We start from the raw sequence: 19,086 nt of genomic DNA on the forward strand, positions 1-19,086 counted from the left end.
AAATGGAGTGATAGCCTTCCTTATTCAAAATCCCTTTTACCGTGTACAAATCTCCCACTTTACCAGCACCAAAGCAACCCCAGACCATCACATTACCTCCACCATGCTTGACAGATGGCATGAGGCACTCTTCCAGCATCTTTTCAGTTGTTCTGTGTCTCACAAATGTTCTTCTGTGTGATCCAAACACCTCAAACTTCGATTCGTCTGTCCATAACACTTTTTTCCAATCTTCCTCTGTCCAATGTCTGTGTGCTTTTGCCCATATTAATCTTTTCCTTTTATTAGCCAGTCTCAGATATGGCTTTTTCTTTGCCACTCTACCCTGAAGGCCAGCATCCCGGAGTCACCTCTTCACTGTAGACGTTGACACAGGCGTTTTGCGGGTACTATTTAATGAAGCTGCCAGTTGAGGACCTGTAAGGCGTCTATTTCTCAAACTAGAGACTCTAATGCACTTGTCTTGTTGCTCAGTTGTGCAGCGGGGCCTCCCACTTCTCTTTCTACTCTGGTTAGAGCCTGTTTGTGCTGTCCTCTGAAGGGAGTAGTACACACTGTTGTAGGAAATCTTCAGTTTCTTGGCAATTTCTCGCATGGAATAACCTTCATTTCTAAGAACAAGAATAGACTGTCGAGTTTCACATGAAAGCTCTCTTTTTCTAGCCATTTTGAGAGTTTAATCGAACCCACAAATGTAATGCTCCAGATTCTAAACTAGCTCAAAGGAAGGTCAGTTTTATAGCTCCTCTAAACAGCAAAACTGTTTACAGCGGTGCTAACATAATTGCACAAGGGTTTTCAAGGGTTTTCTAGTCATCCATTAGCCTTCTAACACAGTTAGCAAACACAATGTACCATTAGAACACTGGAGTGATGGTTGCTGGAAATGGGCCTCTATACACCTATGTAGATATTGCATTAAAAACCAGACGTTTGCAGCTGGAAGTCATTTAGCACATTAACAATGTATAGAGTGTATTTCTGATTAATTTAATGTTATCTTCATTGAAAAAAACTGTGCTTTTCTTGCAAAAATAAGGAAATTTCTAAGTGACCCTAAACTTTTGAATGGTAGTGTACATTACATAAAAACCAAAAACCTACACATATTAGATATCTACACGACTGTAATAACATGAAGAATTAACTAAACAGGTTATTTAGTGTGAAACGAGAACGGGATAAAAAATAAAAAACAAAAATTATGCAGAGAACCGCTTTATTTATATATTTACTCCGTTAAAATAAATTATACTACCCCGAAGCTGCATTAAATAAAAGTAAAATTTCCCCCGCAGAAAACAAGGCCTCATATGGCCATGTCAATGCAAAAATAAAAAAGTTATGGCTGCTGAAAGACAGAGTGGCAAAAACTGAAAAATGAATGTAGTGAATGTAGCTGGTCATGAAGGCCTTTTCAGGCCCGGTCATTAAGGGGTTAAATGTAGAAGAAGAGGACAGCAGCAAGAACAACGCTCTTTTCTAATGTACCCCCTTGCCAATCAGCTGATATCGCCCGAAACAGGACAAAATGCACTCAAACCAATACCCAAACCACTAAATATTAGAAATTAATGTAAAGAAAGAGAATTTACAGCGATGATGTTATAATATTTATTAGAGCCAAAGAAGTAAGATGGTAATAAGCTCCTTCTAGTCATATAGACCAGTAAACCGTCGTGAGTCGCAGCTAATAACAGGAGGCTCTGATGGATGGTCCCCCCCTGTGAGTGTCCTTAGATGGACTGTTGCGGCACCTTCTTGATAATCCTCGTGGTCTTGATATTAATGGAGTATTTGGTTTCTATAGTTCTCACCGGATAAACGACCTGAAAATATAGAAAGAGAATCCTACATAAAGAGCCGTCTATAGTGTTTACGGGAGAATTCCTTTGGCTCCTTTTCTTGGCACCATCAACAGAAATCTGTCAAAGGAGAGAGGAGCTGTAGCAATGTCCATCATCATGTCAAGACAGTTCATATTCTCTTAACATTTATAGAATATAGACCTACATGACTAATTTCCCATTGTGTGACTTTATTTGTATCCAAACTGCTATTATTTATAAAGGGAAGAATTTGGGTAATGTGCGTATAATAGGGAATGGGTTCCTTATTATTTCATATGTAAAACACATCATATCATTTATTTCTTACCGTCTTTTAGATGTTCTGGAGCTCGGCCTCCGTTCAGAGAACTGGAAACTGACCATAAAGAGCACGGTGCTGCTGGACTCCACGTAGATGCAGCAGGTGACAGTAGCTGCATCCAGGTGGAAATGGTAAGTGACCTAGAAAATAACAGATGAATGGTAAGAAGCCCATATTCTATATATTACACACTGCATGATGTATTCAATAAGAGAACCAACATAAAATATTACATCAGTAAATAATCCCAACTAAATCTGCTCACCTGTCATGATGATACGTATCTCACACGGTTTCACTCTTTTTTAATAGCAGCCGTCCATTGATGATAGTTAGGGTGGGAAGTGCTTACAGGGGCTGTCATGATGTTTCTGGTTCTTTGTTTGACACCCAACTGTTGGAGCAGGTTGTTTTTTATGTTTTTATTTTTTTACAGTAAGGACAGGATGGCCACAGAAAGGACAGATGTTGTTGTCTACGTCTATAGATTGGATGAGGTTGAGGACTTTTTCTTGATGTCTAGCTCTGGTGTTCTGCTACAGTTGTGTGGCTCGTCTAGCAGTCCTGTCCTGTTTTTATTTTCTGGATGGCCATTTGGAAAACAGTTTGACCACCCAGTCAGTGATCTGCACGATGTTGGTGGGATGATAGGTTTCAGACCACGCAGGACATACAAAGCTGAAGTCTTCAAACAGCTTCTGAGACTTTATGCTGTACGGCTCTTCCATGTAGCACAGATTGGAAGTAACGTTTAGGTCCTCAGGAACTGACACGAGTATCTCAGGGGGAACTGCTGTCCGGTTTTCCACATCATTCCAGTTCACAGCTGAGAAAAATGGATGTTTTCTGATGTTTCCTTTGACTCCCAGCCGACTGTGGTTGTTCTTGTTTAGAAGCCCTTTTAATATCTGCACTGTCTCAGGGGTTAGGTACTCTGGGTAGGAAGGCGTTTTGGTGTTGACGGCATAATTCATCAATTCCTTTGTTGTGCCGTAGAAAGGGTGCCAACCCGAGGACATTTTGAACAAAGTCGCTCCCAGAGCAAAGAAGTCAACCCCTCGTCCATGTTCCAGGCACTTGACCATTTCTGGGGCAGCGTATCCTGGTGTTCCTCTGCAATACTCTGCAGTGCGCTCATACACATTCATGATAGAAATGCCAAAATCGGCTAATTTGACGTGGCCCTCTCTGGTCAGTAGGATGTTTTTGGGCTTCAGGTCGCGGTGTATGATGCCTTTTTTATGCAGGAACTGCAAACCGCAAACCACTTCTGCTGTTATAAATCTTGATGTGGGAAAATCCAGACGAAAGTACTTCTCAATAAAATCATGTAGGTTCCCCCTGGTGGCCAGTTCCATCACATAATAGACGTAGCTTTTAGTCTGGAAGGCAGCAAGGCCATGAACTAGGTAGTGGTTCTCGTGAGATAGATGGAGAATCTCACGTTCTGCCAGGTTGTACCCATACTCTGTGTGTATCTTCTTGTTGACCACTTTAATGGCAACATGTTCTTTCCGGATGACATCTGTTGCCACCAAAACTTTTCCGAAACCTCCTTTTGCTAATAGAGTGTGGAAAGTAAAGGTTTTCAGAGATAGGGCTACTGTGGCAGTCTTCTTCTTATAAGTAGATGTGGCCACTGGCTCTTCCAGACAGGCATTGTCACTTTTTTCTTCACGACAACTGCTGCAACTTTGTGATATCTTTGGTGTCGCTCTGCCTTTCCTGTCCTCGGTCTCCTCTCCATCATGTTTCTCACTATCCTGACCACTATAATACTGTATGTATAGGGTCTCATGGATATGGATTTGGTCTTCGATCTCATGGTAATGTTGGAGAATTTGGTGTTCCACATAGCTGGTTGTCAGCTTGTCTTTGGCATGTCCATCGGTCTTCAGGCTCTTATCTCCAGCATGTTTCTCACTATCCAGACCACTATAATATTGTATGTATAGGGTCTCATGGATGTGGAATTGATCTTGGATCTGATGGTAATGTTGGAGAATTTGTTGTTCCACATAGCTGGTTGTCAGCTTGTCTTTCTCCTGTCCATCTGCCTTCAGGCTCTGATCTTCATTTTTACCATCATCAGGTTTTTCCTTCCTGTCAGATGTCACATTGACTTTTTAAAGAAGAAATAGATAAAGATTTTAATGTTATTATTATCATGGCAGAATTATTGATATGTTGTCACATAATGAAATATAACAGTATTGGTAAAGAAAGGCCTTGACAAAGCGTGGGTACCCGAAAATGGCCGTAGGCTTGAGCTCCACATCCACACTTCTTTTACTTGTCTTGCCGCAACAATAAATGAATAATTCGACTGATGGTGAGTACCGTGGATTTTCTCTACCAATACTGTTATACTTATACTTAACCTTTTCACTACTGAGCACTACTTGTTGGGGATTGATTTGAATCTGTTTATACAAGTGCTTCTGTCTATTGCTGGGACTCATAGTTCTTCAAGTGCCAAAGCAGTGCCGATCTTTTTCCGATCTTCTGGACAACTGCATAATGAAATATAAAAATCCGGCCTTGTTGCCCATAGCAACCACAGTGCAGCTTTCATTTTACACAGCAGTTTAAGAAATGAAAGCTGAGCTCTGATTGGTTGCTATGGGTAACGAGGCCTGTTTCCATGCATTGCTCAATGACGCCCCACTAAATGTCATAATTCAGTCTTGGTAAAAGGGCAGATATTATATGGAGAAAGTGATTTGTGACATTTCTGTTATTGTTTTGCCAAATACATCGGTCATGGTATGACACATGCCTAAAACTTTTTGTGAAATTTTCTTGACATGTTGGCAAATAGCGATATTCACAATAAATCCTCATATATCCTGTATCTCTGTAGTGCATATGACACATGACGGAGACAAAAAAAAAATCTAGATGTTCCTGTAGGGCATGTGGAAAATATACCTTGGGACGAATTTATTAAATGGTTCCAATACTACACTATAGTTACTACATTATAGTTAGGACTAGGTGCATGCAGATCGCTGGGGCTGCAGAGGAGATCCAATGTATAGAATATAATACCACCCCAAATACACCCACTTACACCCACATTATAGTGAGATCATGCCTTCTCTGCGAGTCCCACATACTTTAGACTCCACACACCAAAGAGAAGGCCCCTGGGGCTTTATCTATATCTGGGGCTTTATCTACATTGGGCATAATACATATAACAATACATAATATTACACATCACTGTGACTATTCAATATTATAAACTGAGGCAGTAAATAGATATTTTCACCTGTTCTAAAAGATCGTTGAATTTTACTGGAAAAGGTATCAAAACTGGTGCAAAAGAAAAGTGGAGTAGTTGCCCCTGGCAACCAATCAAGTTCTAGCTTTTATTTTTCCAAAGGGCCTCTGAAAAATAGGTGGAATCTGATTGGTTGCCATGGGCGACTATTCCACTTTTCCTGATACATCTCGCACACTATGTGTTAAAAAATTTAGATAATTTCCTACCTTTGTCGTCCACTTGACCGATGTTACTGGGTCCTGGGACTTCATCGGAAGGTTTCTTTTCCTTTTTGCCTTTGTTCCTCCTCCGCTTACATCCAGTAAGCATTGCAAAGGCTTTCTGCAGGCGCGCTAAGAAGCGAGATGTTTTGCTCTTAGCTTTTCCCGCAGTCTCCTGTCTCTCTTCTCCTACTTTCTTTTTGTCTCTCTCCTCTCCTCTACTCTCCTCTCCTCCTTTAATCTCTAGATGCTTCGTCTTCTTCTTCGCTTTCGGCATTTTTGAGCTCTCACGTGCGCCTCTCCTCGTCAGTAGTGTGTGAGTGCAAAGAACCTTACCTGTGCACCGGTGTATGAAGCCACCTGGCATTGTGATGTCATCAGCTTTGTCATACGGTTCTACAGCCTGGCATCTGGCATTGTGATGTCATCGGCTATGTCAGAAGGTTTCCACATCCTGGCATTTGGCATCGTGATGGAACCGGCTATGTCCTAAGGTTTCGACATCATGGTATTTGGCATTGTGATGTCACGAGTTACAGCCACATACAACCAAGAGTGGTCCAGTTATATTGATGCATTCAATATGAAAGCAGCAGTGTATATGAAAAATTTGAAAAATGCCTATAAATATGTATGAATATCTAACTCAAATTGAAACATTAGGTAAAAGAAGAAGATATTAGCTTCTGATTTTTTATTGTATTTGATTGATTTTCATTTCTGGTGATATCATCAGAGGTGGCATATTACTACATACACCTGGAAAATCTCCCAACATATATATGTCTAACGTGTTCATAGACTTCAATAGCCAAACATATGCTAAATAGCCAATAACCAAACATTGGTATTCATTTGGCTAGTGTACGTATGTATAAAGGTGCCTTAATTAAAAAGCCCAGTCAAATATGCACTTCAATACAATTGTATGCAAAAAAAAAACTGTATTTCCTTATACTTACAGACATATGCAATCGTTTCATACCGTCCCACCAAAAGTAATCCACAGACGTGGCATGAGCCTAGTTTTAGTTGTGGTCTACACAGAAGCTTCAATCACCTATAGTAAGATGGCAGCTGCCCCTTTGGCAACATCAAGTCATGGGACAGGCCATTTGATTTCTCAGGACGCTGCGGTCAAAATACATTAAACTGAAATTTGAGTACAATCTCACCAAATTATTACGTACAATGTGCCGCTAAATAAATTTCTATGAGCCACACGGTTGCGATGTGACTGCAACTGTGATAGAGGGGCTGCTATGGTTGTTATCTAGCCTTAGCTAAGGCATCGTTCACATCTGCGTCAGGGCTCCATTCTGGTGTTCCATCAGAGCTTTCCGTTAGAACGTAACCCTGACTAAAACAAATGGAAACCATAGGTTTCTGTTTGCATCACCATTGATTTCAATGGTGACGGATCCGGTGCAAATGATTTCCATTTGTCTCTGTTGTGCAAGGGTTCCATCGTTTTGACAGAATAAATAGCGCAGTCGAATACGGTATTGATTCCGTCAAAATGACAGAACTCTGTTTACATCTGCGTTCGTATTTCTGTTTCTCGTTTCTGTTATAGAAAAATGAAAATAACGCCAGGACACTAACAGTGCCATATGGACCCCATTGACTTTTATAGGGCCTGTTGGGTTTCCATCATGGTGTCAATTTTACCGGAAAAATTAGCTGCACTATTTGTTTTGCAATTTTAGTCGGAATCTGCGACAGAGGCTCCTAACAGGGTCTCGATTGCAGATGTGAACGGAGCCTAACCTACGATTTCCCTAAAGTGCTGTGGCCTTCTGTTCTGCTTCAATTTGATGAGAACCTGGACCAGATATTGTGAATAAATAGATGGAGAGAGAGAGACCAGACAGATATTAGATAAATGAAAGAAAGATAGAAAGATAGATAGATAGATAGATAGATAGATAGATAGATAGATAGATAGATAGATAGATAGATAGATAGATAGATAGATAGATAGATAGATAGATAGATAGATAGATAGATAGTCATGAGATACATAGATATTAGATAGATAATGACATATAGATAGATTTCTAATATATATTACTTACTTTACAGTTTGCTATTTGGACTGCATATGCTGGATATTAGTAAGCCTTTTTGGCACTGTATATGAAGACTGGTCTCCGTGGAGAAGTCATTAAAAATTCACCAATTAGTGACATTGATAAAATATTTATTTTTAGCTATTGCACTGGGCCCACATTGGCATTTGGCAATTTCTCTTTTTGATTCCCTTTATCCGGTCCCCTGTGTTACCGACTTTCTGATGGGATTTGAATTTCCTTTTTACTTAATGGCTTACAGCATTAAAAAGTCTGAAAGTGTAGCAGAAAAGCTGCTAAATGGAACAGTGAGGCAGCAAATCAAAAGTGCAGCACGGCCATATTGAATTTGCAGGATCAGAAGAATTCCCACACAGGAAATCTATGTATTCACAAGAATGATACTGAGCACTTTGAACTTCATTGAACCTGACTGGCAATTCATCTGCAAACATTCGATGAATGAAATGTCAAAGAAAGAATTGCTCGATATGAGGCTTTTAACAGAAATTGCTTCATTGTTTTGTATCCTCTACCGGTGGAGGTCTAACCTGTGAAAAAGTAGAACGAAAAAAACAACATGAGTAAGATGAAGTGTTCATGCACACGACCGTATAACGGCCCCATACAAGCTCCGAGTTATATGGAATCATAATATGGCAAGCACAGAAGTCTATAGGGCCTTACTTAACCTCAGTACGCCTCCGACTTCATATAGAGGCATATGAAATCCGATAGTAATAATAATTGGTGGCATGTGGCATTCAAAGCCATATTATGAAGCATTATTTCTATTGGTGAAGAGCTCTGTACTACAGTGACATACGGAAGCACCACATCACGACACCCGGAGTGGCTACATCTACATAGTATGAAGCCATAGGGACTTCTAGAGGAGTATACCTCTGTAATACTGTGGCATATGGTGGCAGCACATCGCGGCATCCCAGAGTGGCTACAGTTACACAGTATGGAACCATAGGGACTTCTAGGGGAGAATAGCTTTGTAACACTGTGACATACGGAGTCATCAAATCACGGCACCTAGCGTGGCTACATCTACATAGTATGGAGCCATAGGGACTTCTAGAGCAGTATAGCTCTGTGATATTGTTACATATAGTGGCACCCAGAGCTGCTACGGCTACATAGTATAGAGCCATAGGGATTTCTAGGGGAGTATGGCTCTGTAATACTGTGGCATATGGTGGCACCACATTGCGACATCTGGAGTGACTACATCTACATAGTATGGAGCCATAAAGACTTCTAGAGCAGTATAGCTCTGTAATATTGTCACATATAGTGGCACCACATCGTGGCACCCAGAGCTGCTATAGCTACATAGTATAGAGCCATAGGGACTTCTAGGGGAGTATGGCTCTGTAATACTGTGGCATATAGTGGCACCACATCGCGGCATCTGGAGTGGCTACATCTACATAGTATGGAGCCATAGAGACTTCTAGAGCAGTATAGCGCTGTAATATTGTCACATATAGTGGCACCACATCGTGGCACCCAGAGCTGCTACGGCTACATAGTATAGAACCATAGGGACTTCTAGGGTAGTATGGCTCTGTAATACTATGGCATATGGTGGCACCACATTGCGGCATCTGGAGTGACTACATCTACATAGTATGGAGCCATAGGGACCTTTAGGGGAGAATAGCTCTATAATACTGTGACATATGGAGGCACCATACGGCGGCACACAGAGTGGCTATAGTTACATAGTACAGAACCGCAGGCCTCCATACAGACTTTATGCACATGGCTCTGTAATGAGACCTTAAAAATAAACTTATCAAAAACTTTTTTAACACACACAAAACAAAGATGCCCATTAAAAAAACATTCTCCACGTTCTCTTCTAAGTTACAAACATTACAGGACATCAAGAATACAAGTTGTCTTATTGTGGGATGTGTGAAGAAAGTCAAAATGAAAAGCAATGCGCAAGAGGAAATGAAAAATGACACTGAAACTGACTAATCTATACAGGGAAATAGGCTTTGTCCTTTTAATAACTTAGGAAATTACATTGATTAGAAAAAAATTCAATACTGTGTCACTGACCAGAACTGTATGCGGTTTTGAGTATATTGATGAGCATTGACCTATCAATTATGTATAGTACTTAATCCACAGTAATTGTTAATTAATGCAAATGGAATATTATGATTAAAGGGGTTGTTTAACGAAGATAACCCTTTCCATATCCCCTATCAGGACATATGGATGTCATAGAGGGAGTCTACCACTTGGGACCCCCATCTTAACAAGAGCAGAGAACCACTCATAAAGAGCGACTCTCACTCTGGCTTGACCTTGTAAGGGGGCCGCATAGCAAAAATTAAAATGCCCCATCTTGTCCTGGTTGACACCACTGCATACTTGGTGATGGCCCCAATCTCCTTTCCATGGTCTTCGGGTTCATTCCCCATCCTTGTATGGTCTGTGGAGAGGTGATCACTGCACCAGGTCTTAAGGGTCCTCCTGGCAGCCTCCGTAGTACTTACACCGTAGGGCACAATTATTAGCATATCAGAATAATAGCATTGGTGAGGAAGGAAGAAGAGCAGAAGCTAGGTTGACGGTTTTAAGTGGTAGTGAAGTAACATATGTCTTGAAGGAGCAAGAAATCAGAGCGTCCACTGGGGAACAAGATCATATAATTACTCAGTGATTCCAATAACGGAGATGGGTTTATTTCAGGTTGATTGCTTCCATTTGTTTCTTGGTTAATCAATATGGAGCATTAGTATAGCTGATGCCGTTTCTAAGGAACCATCTAAACAGGTGAAAATAGTGTACCTTACCATTTCCTTTATCTTTTCAGGTAAATTTATATATTTACCTGCTACAAAATAACACTTTTTCATATATTCTGAGACATAATAATATAGTTGACCACATGGGCATAACAGAAGTTGCGGTTGTACCTGGGCCGAGAGAGTCCCAAGTGTCCCGAGAGGCCCCAAAGGTCCCTCTGATTCGTATAAGGAGAGTGAGACCAGAACTATAAATGATGCACAATAGTTGGGTGGCCCTGTTACAGATTTTGCATTAGAGCCCAAGAGCTTCAAGTTACGCCTCTGCTTAACAATCTTATTTATAGAAACTCTATCTTTAAAGGGGTTGTCCACGCACGGACAACTGATAAACTTTGCACTGGACAGGTCATCAGTATATGATCGGTGGGTGACCGACACCCGGACCCCGCACCGATCAGCAGGGTTATGCAGTATTCGGAGCCAGAAGCAGATGGCTCCGACTACTGCATAGCAGTACAGCTGCAGAACAGCAACTCTGCTCCTATTTTCTTGTATTAGAGCAGAGCTGCAGTACTGCAGCTCGGCCGCTATTCCGTGACCGGAGCTATCTGCCTCCAGCATGGACATCTGGTGCCCGGAGGCAGCCGGAGTAGCTGATCAGTGCGGGGTCCCGGTGTTGGACCCCGACCGATCATATACTGATGAGGATAGGTCATCAGTTGTCCGTGCGTGGACAACCCCTTTTTAATGTCTCAAATTACGATGCAATGTTTCCTCCTAAGGGTCAATGCACACGATGCGTATTGCATGTGGCAAAACCGCAGCGTAATACAGTTCCAGCATAGTAAATGAGATTCCAGGAAATCTCATGTACACGCTGCAGTATTTTTCCGCACGTAAATTGACGTGCGGTGCGGATTTTTAAATCCGCAGCATGTCAATTTATCTTTTGTTTCTGCTTGCAAATGATATCTGTGGATAATCGCACCAAAACCGCTGCATGAAAACGCGCCAAAAAATGCATCAAAACGTAAAAAACACACGATTACATTTTTAGGCGTATTTTCCGCAAGAAAAATACGCAACGTCCGCATGTAGCCTAAATGTGCTGTTAACACTCAGTTTACAGGGCAGAGACAAAATATAGTCTTATAAAAAGAAGACAAATGACAGGAATTCTATAAAAAATCTTTCGTACGTCACATGGTGGTTTAATTATTTTGTTTTTTTGTTTTTTTGCACCATTAGTAAACCAGGTCCTAATTCTGACCAAAGCCGCTGTTAATTCATAAAGAAGCTTTTATAGAGGACTGAAGCTGGAAATGGAGAAAAAAAAGAAATGCATTTAAAAATCAATAATAGCTGAACAAAAAGGTAAGATGTGTCCCAAAAACTTTGACATAAGAACAAGTTAGAAAAAACTTGTGGCACATTAGTAGACTAATTAAAGGAACAGTCCTCTGAGTGTATTTCCAGTTATTCTTCAAAATGTTCGTCTTGTAGAGAAGAGCACCAGGCTTGAAAAATAAAACTCTTAGGCCTTATTCAGACGAGCGTATTATACGTCAATGTGCTATACATTAAAAAAACAACAACACACCTATGCATTTTCAATCAGGCTATTCACACGTCCGTGGCTTTTCACGTAAAAACTCACTGCATGTCGTATTTTGGTCCGTTTTTGCAGACCGCATTGCCCATTGAAGTCAATGGGTGGGTGCAAAACACGGACAGCACACGGATGACATCTTTGTGCTGTCCGTGTTTTTCACGCACCAGTTTCTAAAGAAATTATGGGGAAAAAAAAGCGGAACACTGATGCCACACGGAACAGTAATGCATGAAATACGGTCCGTTTTTTTTTGCGGACGCAAAACGGACACGCTCGTCTGAATAAGGTCTTACTCATTATTACTTATTCATTACGTGATTTACTCATGTATTCCGTATTCCCATGTATTGTAGCTGTTTTCCTCCATTGAAATTTAAGTAAATGTAGACAATACACAAAAAAAAATTCAACGTAAAATTTCCCAACAGTTCCTCCCTTATTATCCTTCTATCCTTTCATCTTACCCTGTCTCATATTGTATTCAAAACTATAAGGCCTGATTCACACGAGCGTGTTAAACGTCCGTGGGACAGCCGTTGAAACAGCGGCCGTCCCATGGACCGATGTAATTGAATGTGGCCGTTCACACAGCCGTTGTTTCAAGGGTCCGTGGGAAAATAGGACATGTCCTATCTTTTCACGCATCACGCATCCCTCCATAGACTCTCATCTATGGGGGATACGAGACATCGCTTCCTGCAGCGCTGAGCACGGATGCACCTCGGACGTGAAAAACTATCGTTTTTCACGTCCGAGGTGCGCAATGCTTGTGTAAATAAGGCCTAAGACATATATAAAGTATTCTTCTATATGTTTCCAATTCCTCCTTCCCAAAAACCTGAGATCAGAGCTCTCTCTATCTGTCAGGGTATGTGCAGACGTAGTGTTTTCAGACATTTTTCGTGCCGTAAACATCTTGAAAAACGGCTGAAAAATCGGAAGCAGAACGCCTCCAAACATCTGTCCATTGATTTCAATGGGAAAAACGGCATTCCGTTTCCACGGGGCGTTTTTTATGCAGCCGTTTTTAAAAATGGCACGTAAAAACACACCCCGTAAAAAAGAAGTGCATGTCACTTCTTGAGCCGTTTTTGGAGCCATTTTTCATTGACTTAATAGAAAAACAGCTCCAAAAATGGCCGTAAAAAATGCAGCAAAAAACGCAAGTTGCTTAAAAAACGGCTCCATATTTTACGGACGTTTTTGGTTTGCCGTGTGAACATAGCCTAAGGGTGGTTTTACAGGGCCAGATTTCCTAGCTGGTAGCAAGCGCTATATAGCCCGTCGATTGCCGCTTGTTTAGCTCCATTTACATGGAGCAATGGTCAGATATTATATCATTAATACGATCGTTCAGCCTCCCAAATTTGCCTTCTGTCGGCAGCGCATCCACTGTTTACTCAAAGAGATGTGCTGCTGAGAAGCTACCATTTTTTTTGGCCGCATAAGAGACGCGATCTGTCAAAGAATGAGCGCTTGTTCATTCATCGGCTGATTGCTGCGATGTTTACACACGCCAATGATCGGGAATGAGCGCTCATCTGTCCGATCATTAGTCCCTGTAAATAGGCCTCAAAAGCATAGGCCCCTATAACCCTGACCATCTGCCAGTCAAAAACTCCTGGGGTCTGTGCAAGATTTCGTTTCGGGAGCTGCAGAAAAACCTGCTAAACTTAAAAAACTATGGAGAAATGTTTTTTTCTGCTTGCTTTTATAATTCATTGCTAGAGTTTCTGTTCCTTTAATGGAAACCCAAAAATGATTAGTTAGTAATTTTTGCACTTAATGTGCATGTGGGCTATCATGTGGGCATTCTTACTTAGACCGCCTAAACACGACAATGCATTTGCAGCCGCATACTATCCGCAATTGCGGATAGTATAGAACACATTCTATCCTATGGGCCAATGCACACGACCGTGGTTTCTACTGTCCGTGCATTGCCCGGAGCCCAGACCCCCCAAAAAATAGGACATGTCATTTCACGGACCGCAATTGGGGTCCGGGCTCAGAAAGTCAAAGCATATCTTTTGTGTGCACGGTCGGTGATTGAGGACGTTCCGCGGATGCCATTTCCCGCCCCGTCCGTGCCGTAATCATGGACCGTGCACATGGCTACAGTCGTGTGCATGATGCCTAATATAAGTGGCTTCGCCTTGTGTACTACTCAGTAGGCAGGGAAGGCACAGGGGTCTGACTATGGAAGTAGCACATGCAAAATGCCAAAGACTGACTTGCAAGGTCTTCTACAGAAGAAGAGCTGCTCTGGAGGACAAAGTGCAGCTCTAATAAATTAAATACTGCGCAGGCTAAAACAACAGGCACAATTCTAAGCACATATGAAGGTTTATTATTTGGGCAGATATGCATATTATGTTTCTACTGGATGATCAATAGTGTTAGTATTTGTGTTTCTCAATGAGCCTTGTGTTTACAATGAACATTTTCACAATTCGTATATATGACTATTTGTCTTCAGGCGCCTTTCTGCTCTGTCTCCTCTTGTTAGTCCATCAGGTAGTGTGTTAGGAAACACCCGTCACTTTAAGATTACTACTAGCCTGCTTCTGGGTTTCAGTCCTTTCTGGTAGGGCTGGGCGATTATGACCTAAATCAAAATCACGATTAATTAAACATCTAACCTCGATTACGATTAATGAATGATTATTTAGGACACACCCCTTTTGCATGCTTTGCCATTGAATTAATATTTATCCCTTGAGCCTGCTGTATACTACTGTATATAATATACCCCCTGACAGTGCCCCCACACAGTATATTGCCCCCACAGTGCTCTCCACACAATATAATGGCCCATAACTGCCCCCTCACAGAATAATGCCCCATAGCTGTCCCCACGCTGTATAATGCCCACATAGCTGCCCCCACACAACCCCAATAGTGCCTAATAAAAATAATAATATACAGTCTCACCTAACCCCGTTCCAATGCCGAGTGGAGGAGATCCCTCTGCTCCTCCAGTCTGTACAGCTCGGTGCAGACAGGCGCGATGATGTCACTGCCTCGCGTCCGGCGATGAATGGTAGAGCAGGGACATACGGCCCACTGCTCTAGCATTTTTATTCAACTGTATCTGTGTCCTCAATATGCAGATACAGTTTAAACTGGGGGAAAAAAAATGGAAAAAAACGAAAGCGCAATTTGACATCGATTAATTTAGCTGAATTTCAGTTTCGGATTATTTTTTTTACTAATTGCCCGCCCCTACTTCCTGGTTTGTGATGTAGAGCTAATCCTATCTCTCTTTGTGCATCCAATCCTGGTGTCCTGGGCAGGATATTTAACTCTGGCTTGGTCCCTCAGTGTTGCTTGTGATTTTCATGTTTATTCATGTATCTGTTCTAGCTCAGATTACTCCCTGAACCTCATTTTTATTACTTCGGATTTCTTGAATTTAGACTTTGGTTTTCCTCTGGATTAACCCTCTGCTTACTGATTTGGATTTCCTTAGACTCTGCCAACCAGAGTGGTGACATATTAAAGGTTGCTTATTTAATTGTGCGCCTGATCCAGACAATTTCCTTCTACTTTTAGGGAATTGCTCTTATAGTAATTCTATAAGCATACATCCTGCGAAATTGCTCAAGTAGCTCTTCCTTGACAGAGTGACTCTTTCATGTCCTAGCACAGGGGTACTCAACTAGTTTTAGTAAAGGTTCACTTACCTGAGTCTACGGTCAGGGGAAGGTTAGAACTGGACAACAATAGTAAAGATCATCTTGTTAACATTTTGCAAACTTTGTAGAACTTTTTACTTTAAGATTTTTTACTATTTGTTAATGGGAAATCTAGACCAGACCCTTAAAATTAACTCAGACCCGACCCGAAAATTTATTCGGAACCCTAAATTCATTCAGAACCCAGACCTGCCTTCTAAATTGATTCAGACCCCAGACCAGCCCCTAAAATTGATTCAGACCCCAGACCAGCCCCTAAAATGAATTCAGACCCCAGACCAGCCCCTAAAATTGATTCAGACCCCAGACCAGCCCCTAAAATGAATTCAGACCCCAGACCAGCCCCTAAAATTAATTCAGTTCCCAGGCCAGCCCCTAAAATTTATTTAGACCCCAGCCCAGACAAAACAAAAAAAAGCCCTTACTTCTCCCTGGTTCTCTTCACTTCCAGGCGCTGCCACACACAATGTCCTGACCCTAGTCAATGCCACTCAGGACCTTGTGTGCCCGCCCCTCTTGAGCCCACAGGCTCTAATGTCAGACCTGACGTCATAAATACTTTAGAGTAGACTCTGCACTCCTCCAATGCATCTATGATGGCGGGTCTGCGGTGTCCGGACTGTTGGTGTCACCGGTTCGGATTCAGACCGCAGTTTGCTAGTTGAGGCTGCTGTCTTATTTATTTGACATTTTTTGGCAAGTCAGCTGTCTGCAATAGAGAGTGAGATGAATTGTACAGAGTAATAGAGCTAAAGTGGAATTTTCAGATAAAACTGTAAAACTAAAGATAAAGATATTTTACTTGGATGTCGTATACTTGAAAATAACAATTTTTTTCATATTAGAAGCCTTCAAATTCTGCAGAACTTTTGGACACGTTCTATGTATATTCCATTTACTCTTGTATTTTATATCTATTATGTGTGTTAGAACTTGCTATGGTTAGGTATTCTGTAAAACACCCTACATTTTAGCAGCTTTAATACATCTATCTAGCTTTCTGCTCCTGTGCAATAGCCATAAATGTGCAATAAATTACCGTACTGAGAGGCTCGTGTGAATGCCGAGCTGGCTCCATTTCCTCATATTACTCTATAATACTCTGGTTATCTTCTAGCATTGGTTTTGTTGCATTTTCTAAATGCATTTTCTTTGTGAGACGTCAGCATGAATGAAAAGATAATACAACATAGAAAGGTGTTCTGAAAATGAAGAGAACATTAATATTTACAGCGGGGAAAGAAATGAGACAATATTGAAGCCTAAAGTGGGAGCAACAGCGTAGACAGATCTCACCCACCAATAAGTTCTAAATCTGAGCCTGGTTCTTAGCAGCAGCACAGGGGTCCCACAAGCAAGAGGGGGCCGCTGCTCTCTTAGAAGAAAATGACACTGCCTATTAGATACCACGTAAGGGACTACGCCAATGATTCCCATTACTGGTGGATTGGGAGACTGGTTGGGATTTCTATGACTGGCATCCTCCATAAGTAGGATAGAAAGGTCCCCAATTCTGCCCCTGCAAAGGGGCCCCCTGCCTTCGGTGTTCTCCCCTGCCATGGACTAAGGGTGGCTCTCAGTACATGTGCTTTAACCGTAGATATGTGTGTATATATATATATATATATATATATATATATAATATATATAGCACATCTATAAGGGCATTGTATAGCACACGGTTGACCTCATCTATATGGTGATTTAGAAGAACTTCTGTCCATAAAATATGCCCAAGACTATGTGAGTTTTGTAAACAGTCATGGAAGCACGCTCCCCTGCTTATTGAGATTGCCACTAAAACGGTCATCATTAGACACCCAACCTCTCCAATTTTTGGGGGGTCCCATAGGCAGGACCCCCACCTATGAAAAAATTATTAGATATCCTATGAAATGAGGTTAGAATGCCCCTTTAATAGTTGTGCACCTTTGCAAATTTTCTTAAAATATATATAAAAAAAACAACTTTGCATATTTTCTTGATTAAAAATATTCAACTATTTTATGTGTACAGTTCCTATGCAGACTATTGTGTCTCTATGGTAACAAGCTATAAAGAAAGTCTTTGTTTAGTCCAATTCTGCTATTTTAGTCCAGCAGAGAGTAGGTTAGCAAGAAATGCTTGTTTGCTTATTTTTTTCTATGTACTGCCTCTTTAAAAACTGATTTTTTTAGGATTATATTACAGCTATAGAATAACAGTTATCACTGTAGTGATTATATTCCCACATTTGAGCCATTTCACATTGTTTTTTTTCTGTACACATAATGTTTATTAGAGAGTTACTGAGAAATGTTACGGCCCCATGCACACAACAATAAAATTAATCTGTAATTACGGACCCATTCACTTCTATTGCCCACAGACACCTTCCTGTATATTTATGGGAAGGTGTCCGTGGCATAGAAAGGCTCCGCAGAAGATAGGACATGTCCTGTTTTTTTGCTTTTTACAGACAGTGCTCCCATACTTTATATGGGAGCACGGCCTGCAAATGCGGGTGGCTGCAGCGGTCAGCAGACGCCCGTGCCCGTAATCACGAACAGTGAATAGGGGCACGGTCGTGTGCAGGGGGCCTAATCAACAACAGAGTATGGTAGTCGTTCAAGTCATCATAAAAGGTGATAAGAGAATGCTAGCACATGCAGTTTATCTAGAATACGCCCGTATTTCTCACTAGTGTGTATTAGGACATACTGTACATATGAAATCAATAATACCCACAATTAATGGAGGAACATTTTCACCAGTACTGTTGTTGAATTTATTTGCAGAAGTGAAATGGACACATGAGAAATGTTACGTAGTAAAAAGAGAAATAAAATAATCTAAAATAATAATATATGTATAGTAAAATACATTAAATTAGCATAAGAGGGTGGAGCAGATGCAAATATGGATGCTTAGAGCAGCTCTATCGGACCACAACTAATGAAAGGGGGAATCATTGTTTACATGTTACATCCATTCACACAGCTGTAACTACGGAACAGCAACACATTTATATGTATGTTATGCAAAACAGCCATGATGGGAGATATTTTGTGAATTGGAATATAGACCCGTAGGTACTCAGGGTGCTGCCATACAAGCTCAAGGGTCACAACCGGTTTCCTAGTACCCAAAAGCCCCTACTCTAAGCGGTTCTGAAGCAAATGTTAAGTGTTTCTCCAGGATTTTTTTTTATTTAGCGGGTTTAGAGGGTTTTTCTATTACCTCCCTACAGCGCTTGCTGACCTGAATGCAACTATATGTTATTATTGCAGCTACACTCAGGTTCT

The 19,086-nt window shown here is 41.2% G+C and overlaps 1 protein-coding gene across 1 annotated transcript; it reads right to left on the reverse strand.

Annotated features, from left to right (window-relative positions):
* Window positions 1-1,615: 1,615 nt before the first annotated feature.
* LOC142750884 (protein kinase C delta type-like) lies at window positions 1,616-5,947 on the reverse strand. Its single transcript, XM_075859862.1, has 4 exons — window positions 5,647-5,947; window positions 2,417-4,273; window positions 2,158-2,291; window positions 1,616-1,829 (listed from the first exon to the last, which is right to left on the reverse strand). The coding sequence occupies exons 1-2, from the start codon at window positions 5,915-5,917 to the stop codon at window positions 2,727-2,729; spliced, it is 1,818 nt and encodes a 605-aa protein (XP_075715977.1). The 5' UTR covers window positions 5,918-5,947; the 3' UTR covers window positions 1,616-1,829; window positions 2,158-2,291; window positions 2,417-2,726.
* Between the last annotated feature and the right edge of the window lie 13,139 nt (window positions 5,948-19,086).

The sequence above is a fragment of the Rhinoderma darwinii genome, chromosome 3, assembly GCF_050947455.1.
Source record: "Rhinoderma darwinii isolate aRhiDar2 chromosome 3, aRhiDar2.hap1, whole genome shotgun sequence".
In the NCBI taxonomy this organism is placed as follows: Eukaryota; Metazoa; Chordata; class Amphibia; order Anura; family Rhinodermatidae; genus Rhinoderma; species Rhinoderma darwinii.

Bases quoted from the DNA above. Each gene is read 5' to 3' on its own strand.
- LOC142750884 (XM_075859862.1), bottom strand. From the start codon at position 5,917: ATGCCGAAAGCGAAGAAGAAGACGAAGCATCTAGAGATTAAAGGAGGA. The intron at 4,274-5,646 runs GTAGGAAATTAT...TTCTTTAAAAAG, and splicing joins CGGTCAAGTGGACGACAAAG to TCAATGTGACATCTGACAGG.